General features: G+C 43.9%; 1 protein-coding gene across 3 annotated transcripts in view; it reads left to right on the top strand.

Moving 5' to 3' along the window:
- ROS1 (ROS proto-oncogene 1, receptor tyrosine kinase) overlaps positions 1-26,602 on the top strand; it is a 184,461-nt gene that overhangs the window by 134,376 nt on the left and 23,483 nt on the right. For 2 of the 3 annotated variants that reach the window (XM_075597730.1, XM_075597729.1), the window contains exons 36-40: positions 1,489-1,553; positions 5,829-5,961; positions 6,442-6,539; positions 9,039-9,242; positions 18,997-19,131. In XM_075597730.1, the coding sequence (XP_075453845.1) occupies positions 1,489-1,553; positions 5,829-5,961; positions 6,442-6,539; positions 9,039-9,242; positions 18,997-19,131 (635 nt within the window). Of the gene's footprint in view, positions 1-1,488; positions 1,554-5,828; positions 5,962-6,441; positions 6,540-9,038; positions 9,243-18,996; positions 19,132-19,684; positions 20,342-26,602 lie in introns of those variants that run through there. The other variant, XM_075597731.1, reaches the window with a different exon arrangement.

Genomic DNA, 26,602 nt, shown 5'->3' with positions numbered 1-26,602 from the left:
CTGCAGACTCGCGACGTACTCTCGCGGTTGTATGACGTCACAGATCCGGAAGTGCTCGACCAGGACGCCAAACAGCGTGTGCTCCGCTGCTCCGTTGCAAACGAGACCTATGCAGTGACGGGCATTGCGCACACAAGCGGAGGTCATTCTGGACTGCTGAGACTGCACTAGCCTTACCCCAAGGCGAGAGGCTGAAATACCGGCGATTGGAGTGGAGATTGTCCAGGCCCAACACCGAGGTTGTTGGAGTGAGAAGGAGAGAGCCACGAGACCATCACGGGCGTCCGTTGGTGTTTGGGTAACAATAACCCTGAAATGCTTGTTTAATTTTATTTAAATGTACGCACAATACTTACCTCCTTATTTTGGTTACTAAAGATATCATTTAATGCACTATGAGTGTTGTGCGCTGTGTTCTTTGTTTTTTTTTTGTTTTTTTGTGTACTTAAGTTACTCACCTTAACCAGACTTATTCATTTAACTGTCTCCCAATAGGCACTACCACAGTTTAATGAATACCCCTCCATGTATCTTAAGAATGTCAGGATGTGATTGATGCTTAATACATTTTCCCTGTGTGGTTTTGACATATTAGGCCTAATCGTGTTACTATACTAGGTATATGGTACTACAGTATGTATCTGAGGAAAACCTAATTCATAATATAAACTGTAAAAAAAATTGCTTTACAGATGATTTGGTGTCACGTTTCAACGTTGGGTGACATTCTGAGCGCAAAAAGTGTATCGGATTTATCAAAGAAAGCCACGGGATTATTTATTTGATAAATCTGGTGTCATTTTTAATTTCGGAATTAAACCAGTTTTGCATTAAAGAAACTCTGTTACGTGACGCCCTTCATGCATAATGCCGTAAAACTTTACAGCGCCATACATCATAGTCACTTGGTCATTTTTTAGGGACAGATCGAGCTGACCTCTCCAACGGTGTGACCAGCACGATTGAAGTTGAGCCTCCTGTACATCTGTTAACGGCGTCCAGCGCCTGGTTGCGTCACGTGATCGCTCCTGAAGAGATTACATGACGCAGACGGGCTAGTGGTACAGTGGTACTTTTGTGCCGCCGGACCCCTGGCAGTGTAAAGGTTAATAGGAGTCAAGTTATACAAGTACAGTTTGCTTCTTTGCTGTGTTACTCTGGGATTTTACTGTACCAGAAATGTGCATGTTATTTGCTGTGTTAGAGTTCGGAGAGTAGAGGAATTTGCAATTGCTAGCACTAACCTTCCTATTAAGAAATAGGAGGAGAGAACGAGAAATAGAACAATGTGTGATAAATCTTGCCCTGTATGCAATAATATCCCTAAGGGAAATGTCTTGCTCATTGAACGAAGTGTCTTTTGCTTGAGGCGTGTGTCTGGATGTGAGCATTTGTAGAAGTAGGTTAGTGGCAATTTGATGCCTTATTCTGCATTATACACTGCAAGGGCATTGTGACAATAGCTTGTTTTGTCTCTGTGTTGAACAGACTCTAAAGAAAGATGCGACAGACCATGAAAAAGCTGAATTCCTGAAGGAAGCACACTTGATGAGGTATCATTGCCTACACCAAAGGTTATCCCTATTGACACGTAATTGGAATTCATGGCCGAAAAACATAACACATTTGATAGGCTCCATTAAGCTTCTGTCATTATAATCACAAATGTATTTGTTATGGGATGTGTAGGTAAAAGCCCCCATGAAGCCGTTTTTATTACTTTTGTCACTTGTTGTAAAGTTTTAGATGTTCAGCATCTGCTTTTTTTTTGGGTTAGAATGCATATTATCATAAATCCCAGAATGTCACAATTTAAAAAATACAAAATATTTTGTAATCTCAAATTATCGTAACAGGAATGGAATAATTGTTGTTTGGCGTGCGCATCTAATTTACTCTAGCTTCCACATTAAATAGTGGGCTTAATATACTGCTTCTTAACTATATTTATGTAACCCCCCTCCTAAGGGGTTACTAGAGGGTTGGAGTGTATCGGCCCCCCACTTTGTGTTGCTATAAGATCATGACGTCACCAGGAGTATATAGAGGAGGGGAAGGTTAGGTTCCCAGGAGGACAAGAGGAGGGGTGCCTCGGGGAGAAGAGATAAAGATGTTCCTAAAGTAATAACCCAGACCAGGCCCCTTTTATATTGTTGTGCTGAAGATAGGGACAGTGCCTCTGAGTTAGGATCCCAGATGAAAGCAGATGGAGTTCTACAGATCCTAAACATACTGTAGGAAAACAGCATGCCACAGAGGGCTTCAAGAAAGAGGGCTCCCGGGTGCCGGCGTATCGTCTCTAACTGCAAGTCCGCATTCAGATTCCTCATCAGTCGGTATAGAAGTGGCAGTTCCCAAACAGGCTAACAGTCTTGTGACCAACTGCAAAGGACCCCCCCCCCCCCTGAGTTTTCCCGTAGGACCCCAGGCAACCCAGGTTAATACAGAAGATGGCACTAAAGTAATAAGGGGGGCCGGGTCTGACATAAGCTAGTGAATACACCTCCATTGTAGTGTTAAGTGCGGGCACTATTGGAAGCAACCGAAATCGTGTATGTCTGTTAAAAAGAAGCGCAGCACCTATAGTTTGCCTGGGAACCTGAATAAAAGACTGTTGTATTACAAAGTTCCTGGCGCCCATTATTACACACCCTTGCTATGTAATCACCCAGCCTCCTGAAGCCAGTCACGGTAATCCATGCTGAGTTACCAAACATTGCACAACGATGTGATCTCCCTAGGACCTGGGCAGGGAGGGTTATAAAAATATTTTTTGTGTGAAGTCACAGATTAACAGGGAATTTATGTCAATTATCTTCATATGTAAACACTGGTGCAAGAAGTAAGAACACCCTTTTTAAATGTACAGTATATACTGTACTGAAATGTATGTAATAGGTGATGTTTCCTGTAAGAAGAGAACAGCATTTTGGGGAGTAGACACAGCATTGGTATATAGGAGCTCAACAATGAAATATAGTTGAGCTCAATGCAGCTACTTTAACTGTTTCGGCCTATGTTATTTTGATGTAACTATATTGTTTATGAATTGTAATTGAATGCTGTGTAGTAAAGTGCTTTAACTGTAATATTGACTGACAAGCTAATAGTGATAGCGCACAGAAAGGATAAAAGCGTGCAAATTGTGACTTACTTTTTCAATAAGACTATGTGATACGAAAATGTAAACATGCATAATTCATGGAAATGATCACCTGAGTGATCCAGATTCTGTAACATTGTGTGCTTTGTAACCATATGACGTATTGGACTTGTAGATAGGGTCCGCGAGGAGTCCACACAGTAGTTTCTCGCCATAACAAAGGACTTTATTTCCCGGATTAGGAAAAACAGGATACAACATACTTTCTTTAGCACTGCAAAGATCAGACAGAAAAACAGCATCAACCTGGAACAATATAAAATGTCCTTATCTTTCGTTCTGAGTGTGAATCCCAGGTATTGCCAGGCAATCCTTCTGGGAATCCGCTACCTTGCAGGTAGTGCAGCCCTGCTTCCTTACTGTAGCAGGCTGGTGAACTTTGCTTCTGGTGCAGGGTGCGAGTTCCAGCTGTTCCCAGGCAATCCTTCTGGGAATTGTAGCCCGGGTTCCTTGCAGGCTAGGAGCTTTGGATTTGGTGCTGGGTATGAGTCCAAGCTGTTCCCAGGCAAATCCTTTGGGAATCTACTCTCCTGTAGGTTCTGGAACAGTGAGAGGGAGTCTGCTGCCTCATTTTTAAACTCCTTGGTTCATTTCAGAAGTTGATTGGAACACCCTAGAAGACCTGAAAGCTAGGGTGTGGTCTCCTATGGCTGGAACAGTGAGGGAGTTAACTTCTTCACTCCCTCACAAAGCATCATGACTATTTTTATAAGAATGTAGATAACATATTATTTAAAAATAGGTTGATTTGCCTGCTACAAATATAGATTTCATTTTTGTAAAAAGTGACTCAATCTTTAAATATAAATGTTACAAGTTGGAATTTTACTGTAACCCTCCTTGCCTGACTCTAAAGGGGTTTACGTTAGATGGATTATATACATGGCATTACTCAGTCTCTCATAGCTGTTAAGGGTGCCGGGTCACTGCTGGCAGGGCCTGGATATTATAGAATAATGATGGGTGCCAGGAACTTTTATAGTACAGTACAAACAGATTTATTCACATCTGTTTATAATGCTTGCCATACAAAAGACAGACGTCACTTCGGACATTAACTGGTCGCAAACAATATGTTTACTCTGTGCTTCTTCCCGTGGTAGCTCTCACTCCTATGCTGGGGAGGTACTTATGCTTTGTTTTCCCATTAGTATTGGTAAGATTGTCAATCTCCTACGTAAAGTCTATAATGCCTCATCTCAAGTGGACCCATTTTGGGGGACACATACTACTCTCTGTGATCATTACTTGCCTGCTCCTTTTCCTGCATGACAACAATCTTGAGCCATTACTAAATAGGGCACGTTCTTTAACTAAAAACAATAAATGATGACAGGACATCCTTAATACACATTACTATACACGTAAACATATATACACGACTCATGGTGAGGCTGTCTAACTGAAACTCCAAAGAACCTGCTTCTAGAACATTGGTTTCAGCTATATGTACCGTTCTATCTGCCTATGATGACATCACTGTTCACCAGGGATTCTACATCACATAAGGGGGAGGGGCAATACCAGAGTGATCCTACCCGATTAACCCCTTAAGTCTGTTAACCCCTTACACTAATTAGCTAAATTACATTACCTTTTACATTGATCTAATTAACTTAACCATTATTATCTCTGTGGCTATGACTTAAATGCAGGGAAAGGTTTTAGATTATTATAGTACCAAAAAACAGAGAGAAGGGATAACACTGAAACGTTAAAAATGCAGTGACTTAAAAATCCCCCTCTTTAAGGAGGTTTCCCCCCTTTTCAATCCTGGGAACCTTATGGCAGCAAAGTGAAACCGGACTTCAAGAATCTCAACCACATGATTGCTTTGGTAGTGATCATGTAGTCGTGGCCAACCCCCCTAATGACATAAAGCAGAAACGGAGCATCCCCAAAACAGTGAACAGATTGCACCCTAGAAAATTAGCAAAAACAACATGATGTTCCCTGAACACTGTAAGTGCCCTTGGCGTATGGCACTTGTGATGTCAACATCATGAGGGCAGCAAAATAATTAAATAACGGGAGATAAAATTAGTAATAATATACAGATTTTTTTTTTATCTACCGCTGATAGTGCACAAAGTATTTCATATAAATGTTTTACTGTGTAATCAGTCCCTACCGCAAAGAACTTACAATGTAGGTTTTGGTGCATGATGCACAGGGATATAATTGACTCGCCCAAAGTCACAAGGAGCTGCCACTAGGATTTTAACTGCTTCATAAGGCATTGTTCTTACCCTATAGCAGGGGTGCGCAAACTTTTTCGGCTGCGCCCCCCTGCCTGCTCTCCTCCCCCTTTACCTTGTCTCCAGCGTTTCTGATGTCACAACGTCGCATGACATTGTGATGTCAGAAACGCCAGAGTCAAGGTAAGGGAACTTACAGAGGCCTTGCGCGCTCCCCCCGCATTTCATTTAAATGTTTTGGGGAAGAGCGGGGTGCACCCCCCAGTTTGGGAACCCCTGCCCTATAGGTACTCTTTCAGAAAGTGTGGGCCACTAGTAATGAGTACACCGTTAGGTTGTGCCACACACATTTTGGGTAAATAATGGAAGCTGAGGAATCCTGTGCATTTCTTTTCCATCATATTGATGACAATCATTACAGTCCCTTAACTGCCCTGATGATGTCATTGTTCACTTTATTTTTACAGCCAGTTTGACCATTCTCACATTCTGACGCTGCTTGGAGTTTGCCTATTTAACGAGCCTCAGTACATTGTCCTAGAGTTGATGGATGGTGGAGATCTGCTTTCGTACGTGCGAGGAGCTCGAGCAAATACGCTTGTAAGTACACGTGATCCATTTGCTCTAAACTGTTAATTGCATGTTTTGCATACAGTAACTCAGTAAAGGTGGAGTTTAATTTATACAATACCCGTATTAGAACCCTGCTTATGTTTTGGGAATAATAACGCTACATTCAACTCATATACAAACTAAGTACCAAGCATGTGTTTGGTATCATTTTGTGTATTACTAAAGTGTGGTTTGGGTGATGTTCACTGAGAATAGAATAAGGTGGGACCCAAATTGTGGCCATTGCACCTAATAAAGACTTTTAATGAAAAGTTCACGTGAGTGCTGGTTTCTCACTATTAACTGATGTTTCAAGATGGCGGGTTTAAAAAAAACGACAGTCACAACCAGAATAAATCACGTGTCTGTGCATCTATGCAAGAAGAAAATATGCTGAGTTATTTTCAATTTGAGATCGGTCAAAAAAGGAAGGTTAGAATATTATCCTACTATCAATTTTTCTTGTAGCTACAAAATCCATCGCTTTCAACACTGGATCTTCTGGAAATCTCAGAGAACGTTTCCAAAGGCTGTGCCTATCTTGAGAGAATGCATTTCGTCCACAGGTACAGTATGTTTTATTTGGGAAATACTGATCGGTACCCTTAAGTTCTTTTGTAAAATAGTTACTGTACTTTTTCAATGACAAGTCATTCATTTTACTGTATATTTAAACAATTGTGCAAACAAAAAAAGCGTATATCAAAATCCTCTTACTATCCCCTTTGCCAGTTAATCAACTGCTGTTTACACAATGAATGGTCCAAATAATATTAATAACCTTCTTCTGGTATCTCCTGCATGTTTAATTCTCCCGCGTCATGGCCCACTTGACCGGGACATTTAAACTTGTGGAGATACCGACACCCCATACTGCGGGAGCATGTCACTCAGGAAGCAACGGGTTCCCCGGGGCAGAAATGAATGCGGTTCAGATCCGGAGACCCACTTTCTTCAATATTATGTTATTAAAATAAAAGCTGTGCGATCGCCTGTTAGGCTATGGCCCCAATCAGTGCGTGCGCGTCAGAGCGCCTGACGGAGTGTGCACCACTTTCGGCCGCGATCAGTGGTCTAGGGGTTATGTTTAGACACGCATCGGTGGGAGCGCGGCCATGACGTCACGTATCCCCAGACTTTGCTCTCATTGGTTTGAAATACTTCCCTCTCATTGGTCTAACCTATCTGCACTATCAGTGGTTTACAGGAAACCATGTGACGCTGTCGCCGCATGAAAGACAAAATCCTTGTCTTTTCATAATGCTATCGTGCTTTCTACAGGCGTGCAAGTACCTACTGGGCCCAGCCATGAGCAGTGGGGATGAGGCCTTAGAGGTGCGCAGGGAGAGTGACTGATTCTGTCCACTCGCACTGTGTGTCTCTTACAGACTGATGCAGCCCGTAAGATATACACAGCAGGAGTCCCATTCAGAAGCAGGCACATTAAGTCCCTGACTGAAAAGCAAGATATTTTTGATTTCCAGGGGGCTAAAGGCCCATTCTTACTAAGCAATATTCAAAAATACCTTTCAGCATTCAATTGATTAGCCGGAAGGTGGGTTAAGACAGGTCCAGTGACAGTGGGGGTTGGGGGGCACAACCAAATATCCAGGGCCTCGCTGCACTGGAGGGCCCAGTGGGCCTGGACAAGAGGTTGGGCCTCACTTCCTGCAATGTCAACTGGGCAGGCCTACCTCTCCCTTCAGCTGGGCCCCTCCTCGGGCCACAAGTAGGCCCATGTAGTCCTCTGGGTTCCCCCTTCTGTTCTGGCCCTCCCTTTCCCCAGGCTCACACCTTTATCGGCCCCTGCTTGTTCCCCCCAGGCATCTGCTCCTATCCCCCCAAGGCCAATACCCCACCCTCCTGCCCACCCCTCCTGCCCTCCCCTCCAGTGTCTCCCCAGTGCCCCAAGATTTCTGTTGGTGGCCCTGTGTTCAGCATATATAATATCATTTTCTCCTATACAGTGATGATAGTTTTCTTGCAAAGTGCTACAGCTCTGTGCTCAGAGTTTTGCAGGCACTTTTAATCCCTGTCCAAAAGAGCTTAAAATATAATTTTGTTACCTGAGGCACAAGGACATAAAGTGACTTGTACAAGGAGTCGATGCTGGGATTTGAACCCGGTCCAGCTGCTTCAAAGTCAGCATTCTTGTTTTCACACTGTCACGCTGCGCTCACCACAAACAGGACTGAAGACCGCGGGGCTGAGGTGGGGATGGAAAGACACCGACCCACAACCACGCAGTCTGGTCCGGAATGCGTAGTTCAAGTCGTATAGCGTAGTAGGGTTGGAGAGGTCAGGGTACTTGCCGTGGTTCAGTGTTGGAGAGTGGAGGATGGTAGATATCCATAAGCCAGGGTCCAGGGTTTGCGAAGGTAGAATTGTCAAGGGACGAAGCCGGGGTCAAGCGTTGGAGAGTGTGGGAATCCGTAGAACAGCCAAAGGTCAGGACAGGAGAGAACAGACAGGTCAAGGCAAGCAGGGTACAAGGCACAACGAAACAGCAGCAGTGAGCACAATGCATTAACAGGAGTTTATGCTCAGCGTTGAAGGAACAGACAGGAGTAGGTATATATAAGGAGAAGGATCCAATTACCTTGCACGGGTGTGATCTGATCCTCCAATTGCACCAGGAAGGTAAGTGGCTGAAACAGCATTCAGGTGAGGCATTCCTGGTCTCTACTAGACTGGGTGCCGGGCGACACGCGCGCGTATGCGATGTGCGGCGTAGGGGGCTGTTGTCACGCGGGCGCGCGGCCGAGATTCCTGCCTATGGGAGGCGCCGATGGCAGACTTTAGAGCGTGCGCGGACCGGCTTGGCAGTGCACGGGTGAGTGGCTCTGCCGTGTGACTCGTCAACCAGGCGGGATCCGGCAGGGGCTGCGGCGGCGCTTACACACACTCACTGAACCTCTCTTTCAGTAGCACCGATTAGTAAAGGGACTTATCTATGGCCGCAAGAAGAGCTGACTCTGGGATTTGAACTAGGCTCCCCCACTTCATATACAGAGTTATTACCACTAAGCTAACTCTTAATACACACTCTTTCACCTCCCATTTAGGGACCTGGCTGCTCGCAATTGCCTGGTATCTGTGAAAGAGTACGACAACCCAGCGAGGACAGTGAAGATTGGGGATTTTGGACTTGCCAGAGATGTGTATAAATATGATTACTATAGGAAAAGAGGAGAGGGACTGTTGCCTGTTCGATGGATGGCACCTGAAAGTTTGATTGATGGGATATTTACCAGTCGTGCTGATGTATGGTGAGTTCTTCTACCTGCAACATTTGTAGCTTCCAAACAAAACCTACGTACATCATCACATCCAACAGCACATTTAGATGTCAATGAGTTCGTTTTCAGTCACATGAAGTGGGACCTGTAAATTTACATGAGGAGGCCTGATGGGATATCTGTAATGAACAAAAATGGTTACTAAAATGAGTATTATGGGTTAAACTTTAAGTGATGCCTTTTGTAATACAATAAAAAAAAAGAAAATCCGGTAGACCACATCGTGGGATCAAGTTGCGGCCTGTGGATCCATCATCTTTCATCTATCCTAGTCTGAACGGAGACCAGGAAGGTATCAATAAGTGCACCAACGGCCACACACACACAGTGGGTAGCGCTACTCCACACACTTTGGGGTGGGCTTGGCTCTGTGGACACCGAGTGGTTAGGTGCCCAGGGCACCTCAGTACTTTGGGGGATCTCACCGGGTTGTGTATATACATTGTGTGTGGGTATTGCATTGGGGGGCCTGTACTGCTATTATGTGTTAGAGTTATGTGTATCAGTAAAGATAAGTTGTTATACCACTGTGTGTATATTTATTCCTTCACTGTGTGGGTTCCTGGTAAGGGGTTATCCAGCTGTGCTAGAATCCCTCCCAGGTGGAGGCCCTGTCGCCAGGTAGAACGTGATCATCCCAGGCTCCCAGGGGCGGAGGATCAGGCCTCCTGTTCGTCAGACGTGTCCAGCACACGTAGTTCCCTTAGACATGGGGAAAGGGAGCTACATTTGGAGGCGCTGCTGAGATTTAGACCTGGGGTGCCCAATCTAAATCAAAGACAGTCAGAACCGTCACTTGGTCGCCATAAGCCAGGTTCCAATATCACTGCCCTTGCCTGACCTGCGCGACACCCTGAGACAGAGACCAGAGTTTGCTGTGGAGCACGGTTCATGACAGCCATGGCGGTGTACCAAAGGACAATGCTCCCCAGTTTCTACAGCTCCATGAAGCCCCACCCGGTGGAAGTCACTCATATACCCCAAACGCAGAGCCTGAGCGGAAGCACCTACCATCAGTAGTGGGATTCAAGAATTTTAGCAACAGGTTCTCTCTCGCCGAACGGCCCTTATTGGGCAGGGGGGAGGGGGAGAAGAAACCGAGGGGGGGGGAAGAGGGAGCAAGACAGGAGAGAGAGAAGAGAGAGACCGGGGGGGAAGAGAAAGAGACCGGGGGGGGAGAGAGAAGAGAGAGACTGGGGGGGGGGGGGGGAGAGAGACCAGAGGAACCAATACAAATCAATATATTTTTGCACATATATATGCATATTTTGCACTGATTTCATGGATACCTGTAACAAAAAAATGTTTTATTCAGTTGAACAGGACTGCGCATGTGGGGGGGAGAAGAGACATGGGGGGGAGAAAGAGACCAGGGGGGGGGGAGAGAGACAAGGGGGGAAGGGAGACATTGAGGGGGGGGGAGAACAGGGGAACCCAGTGCAATACAATGTCCAAAAGTGGAACTGCTAGCAGTACAAGTATAAATGTGAAAGTTTTGAAAGCTTTTTTTCTGACAGCTGGAAGGAACAACGCACGGGGGGGCAGGGAGGGGGGTTCCTCAGATCTCCCCCAGTACCCCTCAGCATCCTCAGATCTCCCCCAGTACCCCTCAGCATCCTCAGATCTCCCCTGTCCCCTTAGCATCCTCAGATCTCTCCCAGCATCCTCAGATCTCCCCCAGCATCCTCAGATTTCCCCCAATCCCCCTCACATCTTCCCCAGTCCCTCTCACACCTCCCTCAGCCCTTCTCACACCTCTCCCAGTCCCTCTCACATCTCTCATAGCCCCCCTCACATCTCCCTCAGCCCTTCTCACATCTCCCCCAGTCCCTCTCACATCCCCTCTCACATCTCCCTCAGACCCCCTCACATCCCCCCCAGTCCCTCTCACATCTCCCCCAGTCCCTCTCACATCCCCTCTCACATCTCCCCCAGTCCCTCTCACATCCCCTCTCACATCTCCCCCAGTCCCTCTCACATCCCCTCTCACATCTCCCCCAGTCCCTCTCACATCTCCCCTAGTCCCTCTCACATCTCCCCTAGTCCCTCTCACATCTCCCCCAGTCCCTCTCACATCTCCCCCAGTCCCTCTCACATCCCCTCTCACATCTCCCTCAGTCCCTCTCACACCTCCCCCAGTCCCTCTCACATCTCCCCCAGTCCCTCTCACACCTCCCCCAGTCCCTCTCACACCTCCCCCAGTCCCTCTCACACCTCCCCCAGTCCCTCTCACATCTCCCCCAGTCCCTCTAACATCTCCCCCAGTCCATCTCGCACCTCCCTCAGTCCCTCTCACATCTCCTCACATCTCCCTCAGTCCCTCTTACATCTTCTCCCCCCCTCCTCCATGGCTAGACATGGGCAGGGGGAGATGGTATGCAGCGGCAGCGGGCCTCGTAGAAGAATCTCTTGAGGCAGAGCACAAGGTGAGGAGTACTCTAGCTGCAGACACAAGAAGTTCCGGTCAGACCGCTAGATGGCGCACCTCCTCTGCCATCCTGCTCTGCTTCTGCTCTGAAACAAGCGATTCTACTACTGGCTAATGCACCGGTTCTGCGAAGTTGGGAAATTCCAGGAATAGGTTCGCACGAACCGGTGCGAACCGGCAGAATCCCACCACTGCCTAGCGTCATCCCTAGCATGGAAGAGTGTCAGGAGACCACATCGGTCCCTTCCCTGGGGAGCCCTAGCCGCAGCGAAGCTGGCAGTCGGCAGTCCGGACAGAGCCACCGCAGTACTAGCAGTTCTGACGGAGCTCAGCAACTCGCCGGAGTACTGCAGCAGCTGGCAGAGAAAATAAGTCGGCTGTCCCCAGCACAACCTACCACAAACTTAAAGCTTTCTCTGGGAAAACCCTCACCCCCATCGGCGAGAAAGAGTTTGGAACCTGAAAGGACCATACCCTACATGTGCTCAACGAATGGTCCGCTCCGAAGCCATAAAGAGATAGCGAATAGTCGAATGTCTACGGCCCCCAGCCGCTCAACTGGAAAAAAATGCACCGCGAGACCGAGGGAGAAGTCCCCGCCCAAGAGCTAGTTGAACTCCTCACTCAGGCCTATACTGGCAAGGAGGATGAGGATGAACTCCTGGCTCAATTCCGTGCTCTCCGCCAGAAAGAGGGAGAAGAACTCTCTGTGTTTACAAGATGCTTGCAAATGTCCTAATGGGGATTGCTCTCCAAGGAAATTATCCCTGCCGCTGTAGTAAATGAGTACAGATTCCAACAGCTCATGAAAGGATCTCTAACCTTACACCCGGAAGCCCTCATAATGCGAGGCACCCCTCGGGCCGCAACCCCTCCCTCCCCCCCCCCAGCTTCATGGAATTGATGGACCATATAAGGAAGCAGGAGGTTCAGTTACACTTTCATGCTCCTAAGAAGTCTAAGGAGTCCCGCAAAGAAGAGACAAAAGGGGCGTCGGCCACGATGTCCAAGGAGACAGAAAGTGCAGAGGGAACCTCTCCTGCAGTGGCGCCTGTCTCCGCACCCAGTGTGCCTAGGAAGTCGGGCTCCTATCCTGGCCTCGATGTCAACCGCGATACCCGCTGCTACAACTGTGGCAACTGTCCAAAGCCAAGAAGACCCACATCTGGGGCCTCAGCCTTCACTGTGCAGATGATGCAATCGCTCTCCACGCTATTGGAGAGTGTTCCAGAGCCCAGCATTGATGAAGCACCTGAACCAGATGCTTACAGTCAAGTGGGATCGGCCGTCATTGTAAGAGTTCTAGTGGAAGGGATATACTCCTCTGCTCTACTGGATACCATTATCTACTGCCCATTCTACAACCAGCATCTGAAGCATCTTCCCATGCAGTCGGTGGAGAAGATGAAGCTGTGGGGTCTTAGCAATGAAGACTATCCCATTGACGGTGTAGTGCAAGTACGGTTGAACATACCGCAACTGAACATCAACAAGACCCACTCCATGGAGGTGGAGGTTCTGATATGTCCCGAGCCCCAGGAACATCCTAGTTCCCCAATCATATTGGGGACCAACGCCGATGTGGTGCGGGCAGTGATCCGGGCTTATCTACAAGAGGCCGGCGAGCTACCCCTATCCTCTCTACGGATCCATCCGGTACTAAAATAGGAGTGCTGTAGGATCTCGGCCCAAGAGGGATATGGTGAACTATTCAATAATGAGAAGGGGTTGACCGAGATCCCACCAGGGTGAGTGAGGCACATGACCATGGTGTGCAGCTATCTGGGCTGTGACGAGGCCGACTGGTTACTTCACCCTAGAGACTACGACCAAAGAAGATACCAAGAGAGGGTACAAGGTTGTCCCAGAGTTAAGAGAATGGAAGTCCTCAGTTCCTGGAAGAATCACAGTGACCATCCAGAACGAGATGGAGACGGTGGGCATCGTAACTGAATCTCGGAGCCCTACGCCTCTCCGATCATGGTAGTATGCAATAAAAATGGGTCCGTCCGCCTGTGCGTAGACTATCGGACCCTGAACCGTCGTAAGGTTCCAGACCAATATACTCTACTGCGAATAGAAGAGATCCTCAACGTGTTAGAGTTATGTGTTAGAGTTACATATATCAGTAAAGATAAGTTGTTATACCACCATGTGTATATTTATTCCTTTACTGTGTGGGAAGGGGTTATTCAGCTGTGCTAGGATCCCTCCCAAGTGGAGGCGCTGTCACCAGATAGAACGTGATTACCCCAGGCTCCCAGTGGTGGAGGATCAGGCCTCCTGTACGCCAGACATGTGTCCAGCACACGTAGTTCCCTTAGACATGGGTAAAGGGGCTACATTTGCATTCACTTAGTTCAGATGTTTTGTTTTGCTATATGTGCAACATTGTTATCCGGCTGTCATTTGTTCATTATTTATTTATCTAAATCGACTACTCTAAATCTTAAAACAAACAAATATTTTATTAGAAATGATCTCAAATGAAATATTTAAATATTTTTTAATCAAATCTAATATAGCCAATGCAGCTATGAGAAGACTGGTTGGAAAAGTCAGTCCACATCATACTCCATTTCACCTCCCCTCCCCCACCCCCGCTTTATATCCTTGCTCTGCTTCCAATTACAGTACTCACTCTAAAGATTATTAGTTGTGATGGTGGAGGGGTTCAACAAAGAGATATATCAGTCATAGCACACGTGCGAGACATGCAGAGACCTCCGGAGTGCTATCTTCTATATCCTCAGAAGGATTAAAATAATCCGCTGGAAGCTCTGGATGGGACTCGAACATTTAAAGGGAAGTACTACGTTTTTTTTTTAAATACGTAGGAATGTGCCAGAAGAAAGGGTCTCTACCCGGAAACATCGATGTTGCCCCCCTTATTCTATTGACTTTGTGCCTTTTGTTTTATCTTTTTCTGATTTTTCTATTTTTGTTTCCCCCCCTTTTTTGTGCTTTATATTGTTTTTTTGTACTATGTAGGGTCACTCTAGCTCTGTATTTACTGTTATTGTTTCTATTAGTAAAAATACAATTTCTTATCCATTTTTTGACTAGTATGCATTTTTGTGAGAGCGGGGTGGACTTTTTATGGTCCACTTTCTTGTTATGTGGGAATTGGTGGGGATTCCCTGTCTCCGTTGCTTTAATTTTTTTTTGAGATATATTTTTATGTAGGTGGTGCTGTCTGCCAATTGTTATATATACATCATTATAGGCTAAAGCAGTAATATTCTGGGCATTACTGAAATCCCTGCTCTCTGATTGGTTAAAATTCCGGGCATTATCCGATCAGTAATGCTCGGAATTTTTGCAGCTTGCAATGTGTTTATTTCCAATGAGTTTGTCCAGCCAATCAGCTGTCAGAACAGCTCTGAGACAGGGCAGGGGATTGGTCAGGAGGAAGGAACAGCTCTGAGACAGGGCAGGGGATTGGTCAGGAAGAAGTAGCAGGCTGTGACTCCTCCTCCTCCCTCCATGAACAGAGCTGACAGACTTGGTTGAGAGGAGGGAGAGAGAGTGTGTAGCTGCAAAGTAAGTGTGTCTGCAGTGTGTATGTAGCTACAGTTTCTGTCTGTCTAGTGTGTAGCTGCAGTTTGTGTGTGTAGCTGCAGTTTGTGTTGTATGTGTGTGTGGCTGCAGTTTGTATGTGTGTTTAGCTGCAGTTTGTATTTGTGTAGCTGCAGTTTGTATTTGTGTAGCTGCAGTTTGTATGGGTGCAGTTTGTGTGTTGTATGTGAGGTGTAGCTGCAGTTTGTATAGGTGCAGTTTGTGTGTGGGTGTAGCTGCAGTTTGTGTGTGTGTGTGTAGCTCAGTGTGTGTGTAGCTGCAGTTTGTGTGTGTGTGTGTGTGTGTAGTTGCAGTGTCTGTGTGGCTGCAGTTTGTGTGTGTGTGTGTGTGTGCGTGTGCGTAGCTGCAGGGTTTGTGTGTATGTGTGAGCAGCAGCAGTGTGTGTGGTGCTGTTGTGTGTGTAGCAGCAGAGTTTGGATGTTGCGTGTGTGTGTGTGTGTGTGTGTGTGTGTGTGTGTGTGTGTGTGTACACAGAGGGGGCGGCAGTGTGTGGATATAGATGACTGCAGTGTAAGTGTATATAGAGGTGCTTTAATGTATTTACCATTTTATTTTAATAAAAATCTATAACTATACAAAATTGTCTATTATTTATGAAAAAAAGCCTACATTTAGCCTATAATAGTAATAATACCCTCAGAACAGGGCATTACTGGCCAATAATGCCCTGGCTGGGTTAAAGTCCCTCGGCTTCGTCTCGGGCCTTCAACTCTTCCAGTCAGGGCATTATTGGCCAGTAATGCCCTGTTCTTCGGGGATTATTACTTAAGTAATAGTCACCCTCTGAGACACCACAACATATCCCCATATAGTTGCACTAAAATAAATACTTCCCCACCTACAGTATATTTCAAAGATTTATTTTTCAATAAAATGTAACTTTTAATACTACACAATAAAAATTACTTAAAAAAAAACAAAAAAAACCCACAAGTATAGCAAACCCCTTAAGTTAAAATAATGTTAATTAAGCTTTGACCTTTAAGGGAGTGGTTTAATTTGTAATGTAATTATTGCTTAGGACTAGAGAGAAAGATAGATTATACTACAATAACTATAATAATATATAGCAGAGTGAATTCAGCTGTGTACTATCCCTTTTGTGCTTGTTGAAATAAATGTGCTCTATAAAAGAAAATCTATTGTGAATAAGTTATTCCTTGTCTATGTTTAGTGAAGACAGAAGATAGAAATCAATGACAACTATTCTGGTGAATTCAAAACAAAGACCAGTCTACCCTTCTCCAAAGTAAATCCCAATAGTATCACAGCAATAATACCTCTAGTGCAGTAAGACAGATGGTACTAATAATACTTTCCCTCGTTGAAATGTTTTTCCCTACTAGCTATTAGAATAAAAGTGTGAGATCAGCTATTCTCAAAATAGAATGAATGAATCAATATACAAAGCAATAAACTTTAAAACCAAAATACAAACAATTCGTAAAGAACTAGATGAGAGGGAATATATCCGTCTATCAATTTTCGGAAGAATAAGTCTGGCAGTTTTCTGAGCATCATACCCTCTGCAGATGTTACCATTATCAATTTAAAAAAAAGACCTGGAAGGGGAGAAAAAGGCAGAATTAAATAATAGAAGCTACAAATGGCCAAAGAGATAGGGGGTATTGGGTTACCCTACTTGGAATGGTTTAATATGGCCTGCCTCAGTAAAATGGTAAGAGACATACATACATACAGAACTCAAACATAAATAAGAGGTTGGAAACTGCACTGATTTTTCTACTGAATTTAGTGCACTAACCACACGCTAAATGGGAATTGCTGCCAAATAATAAAAACAACATAATAATAAAAGCCCCTCTAAGGGCCTGGGCGTAATTAAATAGACTATTAAATGTTAATCCGCAAAATCACAGGATACTTACCGATATGCAGGCATTTAGATTTCCAAGAGGGTATGTCGGATTCATGTTTCAAAACCTGAACAACCATGGAATATGTGAAATTAGAGATGTAATACAGCCGCTAAATTGTTTTATACCCATTTCATGATCTGAAACAAAAGTTTACCTTTCCTAAAATGCAGATATTGGACTAGATCTGCATTAGACAATGTTAGGGAATTTGATATCAAATAGTTGTATTAGAGATGTTCCGGAATTAGATACACTCAATATATTATATGATGAGTATAATCGAGCAAGGAAAGTAACAGAGGCTGCAAATCTCAGAAACATTTAATTTAGTATTATACATAAGGCATATGTTTCCCTAAAAATGTGTGCTAAATTTATGTCAAATAAGGAAGGATTGTGCCCTAGGTGTAGTATGGGAGAAGCAGATCCAAAGCATATGCTTTAGATCTGTGAATAGATCAATTATTTTTTGTATAAAACCAGAAAATATATAAAATGTTGTGAACATTGAAGTTGAATTAGATTTTGAGACTACTATTCAGAGCTAAACCAAGAGGGAATGTGGAATATAGGGGACAGAGTCATTTTGATAGACCTATTATTATTGATTGTCAGGAAATGGCTAGGTAAAAGTGCTCCCTCTATCGAACAATTAACAAAATAATGATTCCATATTATGACAACGGGAAAATTTAAAGACGATGTATGACATAAGCAAAGATTCTGAAAATTAAAAAAAAATAGGAGAAATGTATAGATACCGTTCAGTTGCAAGAAACAATTATGATTTTTTTTTGCCGGAAAAGTCAAATCAAATAAGACAACTCCGCATAAAGAGTGAGGAGGGGACGGGGGGTATCCTTGAAAATATTTAATACTTAGCGATAACTGACCTGTGAAAGCCCTAGAAATGAGAACGGGTGAGGTTTGTAAATAAAACGGGTAAAATAACGAGGGAGATCACTTAGAAAGGTGTGCTGCTAAGTTTCATATTATTTTCTTTTTGTGTAAGTGTCTTAAATATTTGAAAATATACACGTGTTGTTTAAAAATATTTACAAAGTGGTTTAGTGATGGTAAAAATACTTGTTTGACATCTAAGGGCAGGGAATCTCCCCGTGGAGTTGTGATAAAAGAGCTAGCTGATATCTAAAAACTATATGCTATGCAAGCTAAAAAATGTAAGAGGCAAATCGGGCCACACATGCCATAGGTTTTGGAGAATGTTATGGTCTTATAGTTGTTGGCTTTGCATTTTTGTTTATATAACTAAATGTACATTATCGGATTGAAATATATATGTAATTATTCACTTAAGTCTTTTGTTTTTATTAGGGTTAGTCGTGTCTTTTTGTAATTTGTCCTTTGGAAAGGAAAAACTCAATAAAAAGAATATATAAAAAAAAAAAGAAATAATATCTAACACATATTCACTATGAGCTATCTCTATAGTGGGCCTGGAGCTTTGCGGTCTCCCCCAGGAGGAACCACTAGAACCCGACACGCATTTCACTCATCCAAAGAATTTTCACCCCTGCTCTTTATGACAATTATGTTACAAATTAAACCACGTAGAGGGTAAGGCTCATGTAACATTATTTTAAGGAGTTTCTTATTAATATTGAACTATTTTTAGTATGTACTGTTAAAAGTAAAACATTGTTGAAAAATTAATTGCCTATAAATAGGAGGAAGTATTTTTTTTAGATTGTATCTATATAGGGATACTTTGTTTCTTAGAGGGCGACATTTTCCCATCATACATTCATCTCCACTATATTACATCCCAGTTGCTGAAAAAGATTGAACTAATTTAGTTTACATTTGTTCCGTTTAGGTCATTTGGAGTTCTGCTCTGGGAAATCTTTACTTTGGGCCAGCAACCTTACCCGGGATATTCCAACATGGAGGTTTTACACCAGGTACGCTCAGGACGGAGAATGGAGTCCCCAACGAACTGTCCTGATGATCTGTGAGTAGTTCGTTTACTTTCATTTTCAGTGCAAAGATTTAAAGTTTGCAGCTTGTAAATACTTATATATTGTTTTATGTTTAACCCATCCACTACTGAAGGTGTTAATAAAACATGCTGGGCATGGTCTGAAACTGAGGTCAGTGTTGGTTAATAACACAGCATACGCTGCTTGCTACCCTACACAGCTAAACAGACACATAACAAACACAGACTGCCTAAAGAGCGATGAGAAACCCTTAGTATTTGCATCCTTTCTATAGTTCATTGCAAATGTAAAAAATTGAGACAAGTAATGAAGCTAAAGCTTATTTGTTAGTTATTTCTCATTCGGGGCAATCTTACCAGTGTGCTGAGAATCTAAACCATAGAAACAGCTATTATGATCTCAGGTGGAACAGATAAATGAAATATCAACAAATGCGGAAAGTAGCACTATGTTTTCCTGATTTTATTCAATTGTGGGGGCGGGTTAAATTAAGTGTAAAAAAAACACTATGAATATTGTATAAATCCTTCATATATTGTAACTAAAGCCACCAACACTTCTCAGTTTTCATTATGTCAACCAGGCCTTTGTTGGCGAAAAGAAAAACAAATGGAGAAGTGTATGGACATGAGATCCCCAATGTGGCCTACAAAGCAGAGGGCCGAGAACAACACGCTCTTTTAGTCTTTTACCTTCACTGCCTAGCAGTCAGCACCTGTATGCCGTTTCTGTCAGTAAAGTCAATTGTTTGTTGCCATTCGGCTCAGTTATTAATGGATGTGCTGAATTCTTTGCATTCCTTCTGTACTCCTGAACATGGGTTTGAACCTGCACTGGAGAGAGGTGGCCATTAATCGTCTCTTCTCTGCTTTATCTTAACCGATTTGTCATTTTCCACATAATCCATCAGTGATAGTTTTAGGGCTCAAAGGGCAATCCTCTTCAACTGGGAAGCGTTTATAAGTTTGTGATAGTCCCTCTTAAGTGACAGGTAGAACTATTGCAGGATTCACACATTGTAAGGGCAAGTATGCTTTGCCTCTGCGGCGGTTAAAACCACTCATTCAGGTTTATAAAAGGAATCCTTATTGTTGTGATGTGTCTAATCTCAAGTGTATGCATAAATCTGTGTAAGGTAGTGAATGATTCTATCCATTGCATGTTTTATTGGTGTTAGCCAAACAGCAGCAGAGAACCAGATTTCCCCCAAAACAGATGTAGGCTGTACTTACAAGGAGTCTTCCCACAAAGTAATCATTTATTCAGGAACAATAACCAACACAGACCTTTCATCAGGTGCTGGACCTGAAACGTCTGTCTCTATTGTTCCTGAATAAATGATAACATTTTGGCAAGACTCCTTGTAAGTAGAAATCTCATTCTGTTTTGGGGGAATTCTGGTTCTCTATTGCTGTTTTACTAATTTGTGTTGGCTACACATACATTTTTTCCCCCTCTTGAGACTATTTCCACCCTATTTTTTCTCCGTACATTGGTGTTAGCCAGAAATATTATTTGCTTTATAATTTGACCTAAGGTAGTACTCAAAGGATTTGAACTCTTTTCACATTTTAAGATGCCACCCATAGAGCCACTATCCATACTTCTTTTTGATACAAATGGAACAAAACCTTGATAAAGTAGTTCAAAAAAGACACAATCTTAAAAGCCTTTTTTTGTATAGGTCATTGTGGCTATGTTAATATAATGTCTCTATTTGAGCAAGAATCCATTTTGGGGCGCGGAATGCAAGTTATTTGTTTATGTGTTTATTTGGAACGCATGCAATTGCTAAAGTAGCAAATTACAAATAATGCGAGATAAATTAAATTGCACTTAAATAAACAGAACACTGTGAAGGTCGTGTTGTATACAAAAAAAAATAAAGGTCTCTGCAAATAGTCTCAATGCCTCTTCTGCATGCAAGGAAAAATAAAGTCTAGAATGATTAGTGCAGGGGTGGGTAACTCCGGTCTTAAAGGGCCACCAATTAGTCAGGTTTTCAGGACATCCATGCTTCAGCACAGGTGGCTCAATCAGTGACTCAGGCGAAGACTGCACCACCTGTGCTGAAGCTGGGTTATCCTGAAAATCTGACCTGTTGTTGGCCTCTGGTTTAGTCTTCGGTATTGGTGTAATTCTGTTGTGCTCTTGTTTACTGTTAAGTGTCCAGAAGAGGGCGATACGTTAACAGACAAATCTGTACATTCAGAGCAAACTCTTCCACTGTGCAATGTTAATATATTGACATTGACTCATCCACTGCATGGTAAAGTACAGGGCAAATAGACTCATTTGATATGTCAAAAAATGTGTCCATTAGAAGCATTTTCAGAATGCTTCCCTTAGCATAAATGTATCCAAATACATTGCACCATGTATTGTGTGTTTTAGCTTGCAGTTTGGGGAGTGACAGTAAGAGGACATGGTAATAACCTGCATAACGTGTAAGAAACGTGCAAGACAAAAAAAAAAGCTGTTCTCCCTGTTAGTATTTTGTGTAGGATTACATAGCAAATGTTTTATGTACCCCATCAGCATTAAAGGTATTGATTTCCTAACCAGCAAATTGGCTGCTGAACTCATTGATTTAAGGATGAGGCATAGTGCCCCAGGCTCCATCCAATCATTACTCACTTAGGTCGGGGGGAATATGTTACCTCTCCAGCAACCAGGAAAAGTTTCCCGTTAAAACATAGCAAAGGAATGCCCCTGAAAAGATAGATACACAACCATTAAACTTTCTGTCCTGTTTGTTTTTAGAAAACCAGGTCAAAATTCTGGAACCAAAGTACAGTAATGTTTGTAGTGGACCAAAACTAGGACAATCAAACTTTTCATTCCGGGACTTCTCTATTTCATTGCATGTCTGCAGCACTTTTACAGCGGTATTAACAGAGTATGTAGTTTAGTAGTGCTATATATGTCGTTTAGTAGTGCTATATATGTTGTTTAGTTTAGTAGTGCTATATATGTCGTTTAGTTTAGTAGTGCTATATATGTCATTTAGTTTAGTAGTGCTATATATGTCGTCTAGTTTAGTAGTGCTATATATGTCGTTTAGTTTAGTAGTGCTATATATGTCGTTTAGTTTAGTAGTGCTATATATGTCGTTTAGTTTAGTAGTGCTATATATGTCGTTTAGTTTAGTAGTGCTATATATGTCATTTAGTTTAGTAGTGCTATAGATGTAGTTTAGTTTAGTAGTGCTACTGTATATATGTAGTTTAATAGTGCTGTATATGTAATTTAGTTTAGTAGTGCTAAATATGTAGTTTAATAGTGCTGTATATGTAATTTAGTTTAGTAGTGCTAAATATGTCGTTTAATAGTGCTGTATATGTAATTTAGTTTAGTAGTGCTATATACTGTATGTTGTTTATTTTAGTAGTGCTATGTATGTACTTTAATTTAGTAGTGCTATATATGTTCTTTAGTTTAGTAGCGCTATATATGTTGTTTAGTTTAGTAGTGCTATATATGTTCTTTAGTTTAGTAGTGCTATATATGTTGTTTAGTTTAGTAGTGCTATATATGTCGTTTAGTTTAGTAGTGCTATATATGTAATTTAGTTTAGTAGTGCTATATATGTCGTCTAGTTTAGTAGTGCTATATATGTCGTTTAGTTTAGTAGTGCTATATATGTCGTTTAGTTTAGTAGTGCTATATATGTCGTTTAGTTTAGTAGTGCTATATATGTCGTTTAGTTTAGTAGTGCTATATATGTCATTTAGTTTAGTAGTGCTATAGATGTAGTTTAGTTTAGTAGTGCTACTGTATATATGTAGTTTAATAGTGCTGTATATGTAATTTAGTTTAGTAGTGCTAAATATGTAGTTTAATAGTGCTGTATATGTAATTTAGTTTAGTAGTGCTAAATATGTAGTTTAATAGTGCTGTATATGTAATTTAGTTTAGTAGTGCTATATACTGTATGTTGTTTATTTTAGTAGTGCTATGTATGTACTTTAATTTAGTAGTGCTATATATGTTCTTTAGTTTAGTAGCGCTATATATGTTGTTTAGTTTAGTAGTGCTATATATGTTGTTTAGTTTAGTAGTGCTATATATGTTGTGTAGTTTAGTAGTGCTATATATGTCGTTTAGTAGCGCTATATATATGTTGTTTAGTAGTTCTATATATGTAGTTTAGTAATGCTATATATGTCGTTTAGTTTACTATTGCTATATACTGTATGTAGTCAATATACTAATCCTTCTTATTAAGTCTGTAACAGGAAAAGAAAGGTTAAGAGAGAATGAAGGAAACAGTAACTTTGGGGGCTGTGCACTAAGCTCCGCGTTTTTGCGCCCGATTGAAAAAATTTTGTTCGGCCGATAAAAAGTGAAGCTAAAGGCGCGATTCATTAACAAGTTCAGGGCATTTTGTTTCGGCCAAGCAAAAATATGCCTGATCGCGCGAGCTGCTTCCCCCCCACCGCAGCTATCGTGCTTAAACTTGTAAAGCGCGATAGCTGATAGAAAAAAAAGCCTGTAAGAACTGCATGGAGATGCTGCGTCTCCATGCACGGCACTTACAGGCGATCGTGAAGCATACATATACATTATAATACTAGTGTACATGTGCAGGGGGTCTCCTGAACTGAACCGCATTGGTTTCAGCCTCGGGGACCCCTACTTCATGAGATACAGGCCCCGTTATGAGGTGCTGGTATCCCCTGTACTTTTAAAGCTCCTGTGTCACGTGATCGGGGGATTTAAAACCTGCAGGGGGATACCGGCACCCCATAACGGGGCCTATATCTCATGAAGTAGGGGGTCCCCGGACCTGAAACCAATGCGGTTCAGCTCAGGAGACCCCTTACACATCTACACTAGTATCAAAACACACATAACAATAAACAATAATTCATTACAGTAGCGGCTATCCACAATAGTAATAAAGCTGCATTAATGTCATTTTTATTAATAGTATGCGGGAGCAGGGGGTCTCCTGAGCTGAACCACATTGATTTCAGCTTCGGGGACACCCTGCTTCCCGCTTTACTGACTCAGATATGGGGTGCCGGTATCTCCTCCATTATTTACACGCGACGTGGACGAAATAAAAATGGCGGCGACACTGGCATCCGATGCCCCATAATGGGGCCTGTAACTCGGGAAGCAGGGGGTCCCTGAGCCAGAAATCAAAGCGGTTCAGCTCAGGAGACCCCCTGCTCCCGCACACTATTAAAAAAATACATTAAAGAAGCTTCATTACCTTTGCGGCTATCCGCTAAGGCAATGAAGGGGTTAAGGCACATTAGCATATTTATTGGGGACAATTGCCCCAAAAAACACTGCAATATAAAACATGTAGCGGTCATGTAAAATGGCTACAGTCATCTCTCCTGCTGACAGTAAGGCCTAGTAAGTTGTGGGCATGCCAGCAGTAATTATGGAGGTTTGCCCTCACACCCTGGTGGGGTGCCCTGTGTATGGATGGGAGTGGTCACATGCTCTGACTCCATGGTTAGTGATGTCAGAGGTGTGTCAGCTTCCAGAGTGTACATAAGGCACAGCACTGTGTCAAAAAGTAGTGCTAGTACAAGTTCAGCGAAGAGGAGGAGTTCAAGTTTCAATCCTAGTCTGAGTTGCTGGTTATGTTATAGTAACTGTAAGGAGACTGTGTCCAGGGACCTGGCACAGGATAGAGATATCCCGGCTGGGATAGGGAATCCCTATTAAAGGAGAGCTCACCTTTCAAAGGGAAGCATTGACTCAAGATGAGTGGCTAGAGATTCTACTGCGTGGGGCAGCTAGCCCACCTCAATCAATAAAGATGCTCTTATTCGAACACCCTCTCGTGTACGTGTGTGGAGTGAATGTACAGAGAGGAGCACCACCGAGGAGTTCCTCACCAGGACCATCCCCAAGTGACCGAAGGGACCCTGATGAGGTGGAGGCGCTGCACTGGAACTAGGTAGGACTCAGCACACTACCTCAGCTGCCTGTCTGGACGGGTTCTCCCCACACACCATCATGCGGGAGACTCAGGAGTCCTGTTGCCAACAGGTGCACCACCAGACACTACCACACTGTAATGGGGACCGGTTAGACCACAGGGGCCAATGTGAGATTGGGTGGGTCAGGCCGGTTCAGAAATACCGTTACATTTGGAGGCGAGCTGCTGAGATCAGATCTGTCATCAGGACAGGCTCTAGCTAGGCACACTGGGAAACAGGGAGAGAGTCTGCTGCCACTCTGTGCTGCGTAGGGACGGACCTAGGGGTGGTCAGGGGGCTGACGGGATATTGTCAGTTCGCAGGGACGACCTAGGGGCCTGAAAGGAGTGAGGGGTTTGGAGCCGGGCTATAGCTGACCGAGTCACCTTGAGGTAGTGCTAGTTGGTAGGATGCCAGAAGGGATAGCCTGTTAACATGGTCAGGAATCCTGGAGAGGGTCTGCGCTAGGCTGACCAAGAGAGGTAGACGCCCCAAGTACTGCATGGCAGAGCCAGAGTACTCTAGCCCATTTCAGACACTTACCATAGGGAGCACAGACTGGGAGGAAGGAGACACAGCAGACACTGAGAGAGTGAGCCTAGCCTGAGGTAGTGCAACATGAGTCCAGCCTAGATCAGGTACACATGTGGTGGTGCATCTGAGCAATCTTTATTGTACTGGTGTGGTGGCTGCCCCGCAGAGCGGAGCCCCATGTACGATAATTGGTACGAGAGCGTGACAACCCAAGAAATGGAGAATCCGCGTGGTGCGGAGAGTCCAAGATGGCGATCAGAGGCTGATGGGGAAGGCACCCGTGGCGTTCGCCCCACTGAAGAGCAAACTGTCGCTGAGTTGTCGCTAACGAATCTGCTCTGGAGTGGAGCGAAGGCGGTGGCTGCCCCGTTTTTGTCCTGTCTGGGACACCGAGGTACCCCCCTTGAGGAGTGTGAGGACGTTGTTATAACTGGGATGGAGCACAGTGAGGATGGATGTCCGCGGACGTGCAACCAAATGAATGCTACCTCATCTGGAAAAGATAACCAAAATGGCGGCTCCCGCTTGCTAGGGAGACCGCGTGGGCCAGTCACAGAGAGTGTGGCTGGTGCAGGACTTGCAAAAAGCTGGCCGGGAATGGCGTGAACAGCAGAGCCCCGCCCTGATGGGGGGCATGGCGCGAAAGCTACGGCTGCGCCTACGTGGACAGTGACTCACTCGGCCCCTGTGCTGAGTCAACCGCTGAGGTTATGGGACCCTCCCCTGATTTCAACCAGGGGTAGTGACTTTCAATTATGGCCTGTGGGAATGCACCCACTGGCCCAGGGACTGATATCCAGACGGCGCCACTACAAGAAGTAGTTCCGGCCGCGGAGGTAACGTGCAAAAAGGAGGGATATTTTGCACGAAAAGCAGCAGCCAGGAGAAGGCGGGAACTAGCCGCGGCCCAGGAATCCCACTCTGATGAGGAAATTGGCGCGAAAACGCAGACCGCGCCCACCAGGACTGAGAAAGGCGCGGCCTTAATTAAGGGGCATGATAT

Source organism: Ascaphus truei, chromosome 4 (genome assembly GCF_040206685.1).
Source record: "Ascaphus truei isolate aAscTru1 chromosome 4, aAscTru1.hap1, whole genome shotgun sequence".
Classification (NCBI taxonomy): Eukaryota; Metazoa; Chordata; class Amphibia; order Anura; family Ascaphidae; genus Ascaphus; species Ascaphus truei.
Note: the sequence above shows the minus strand (reverse complement) of the source record. Positions and strands in the feature narration are given on the sequence as shown.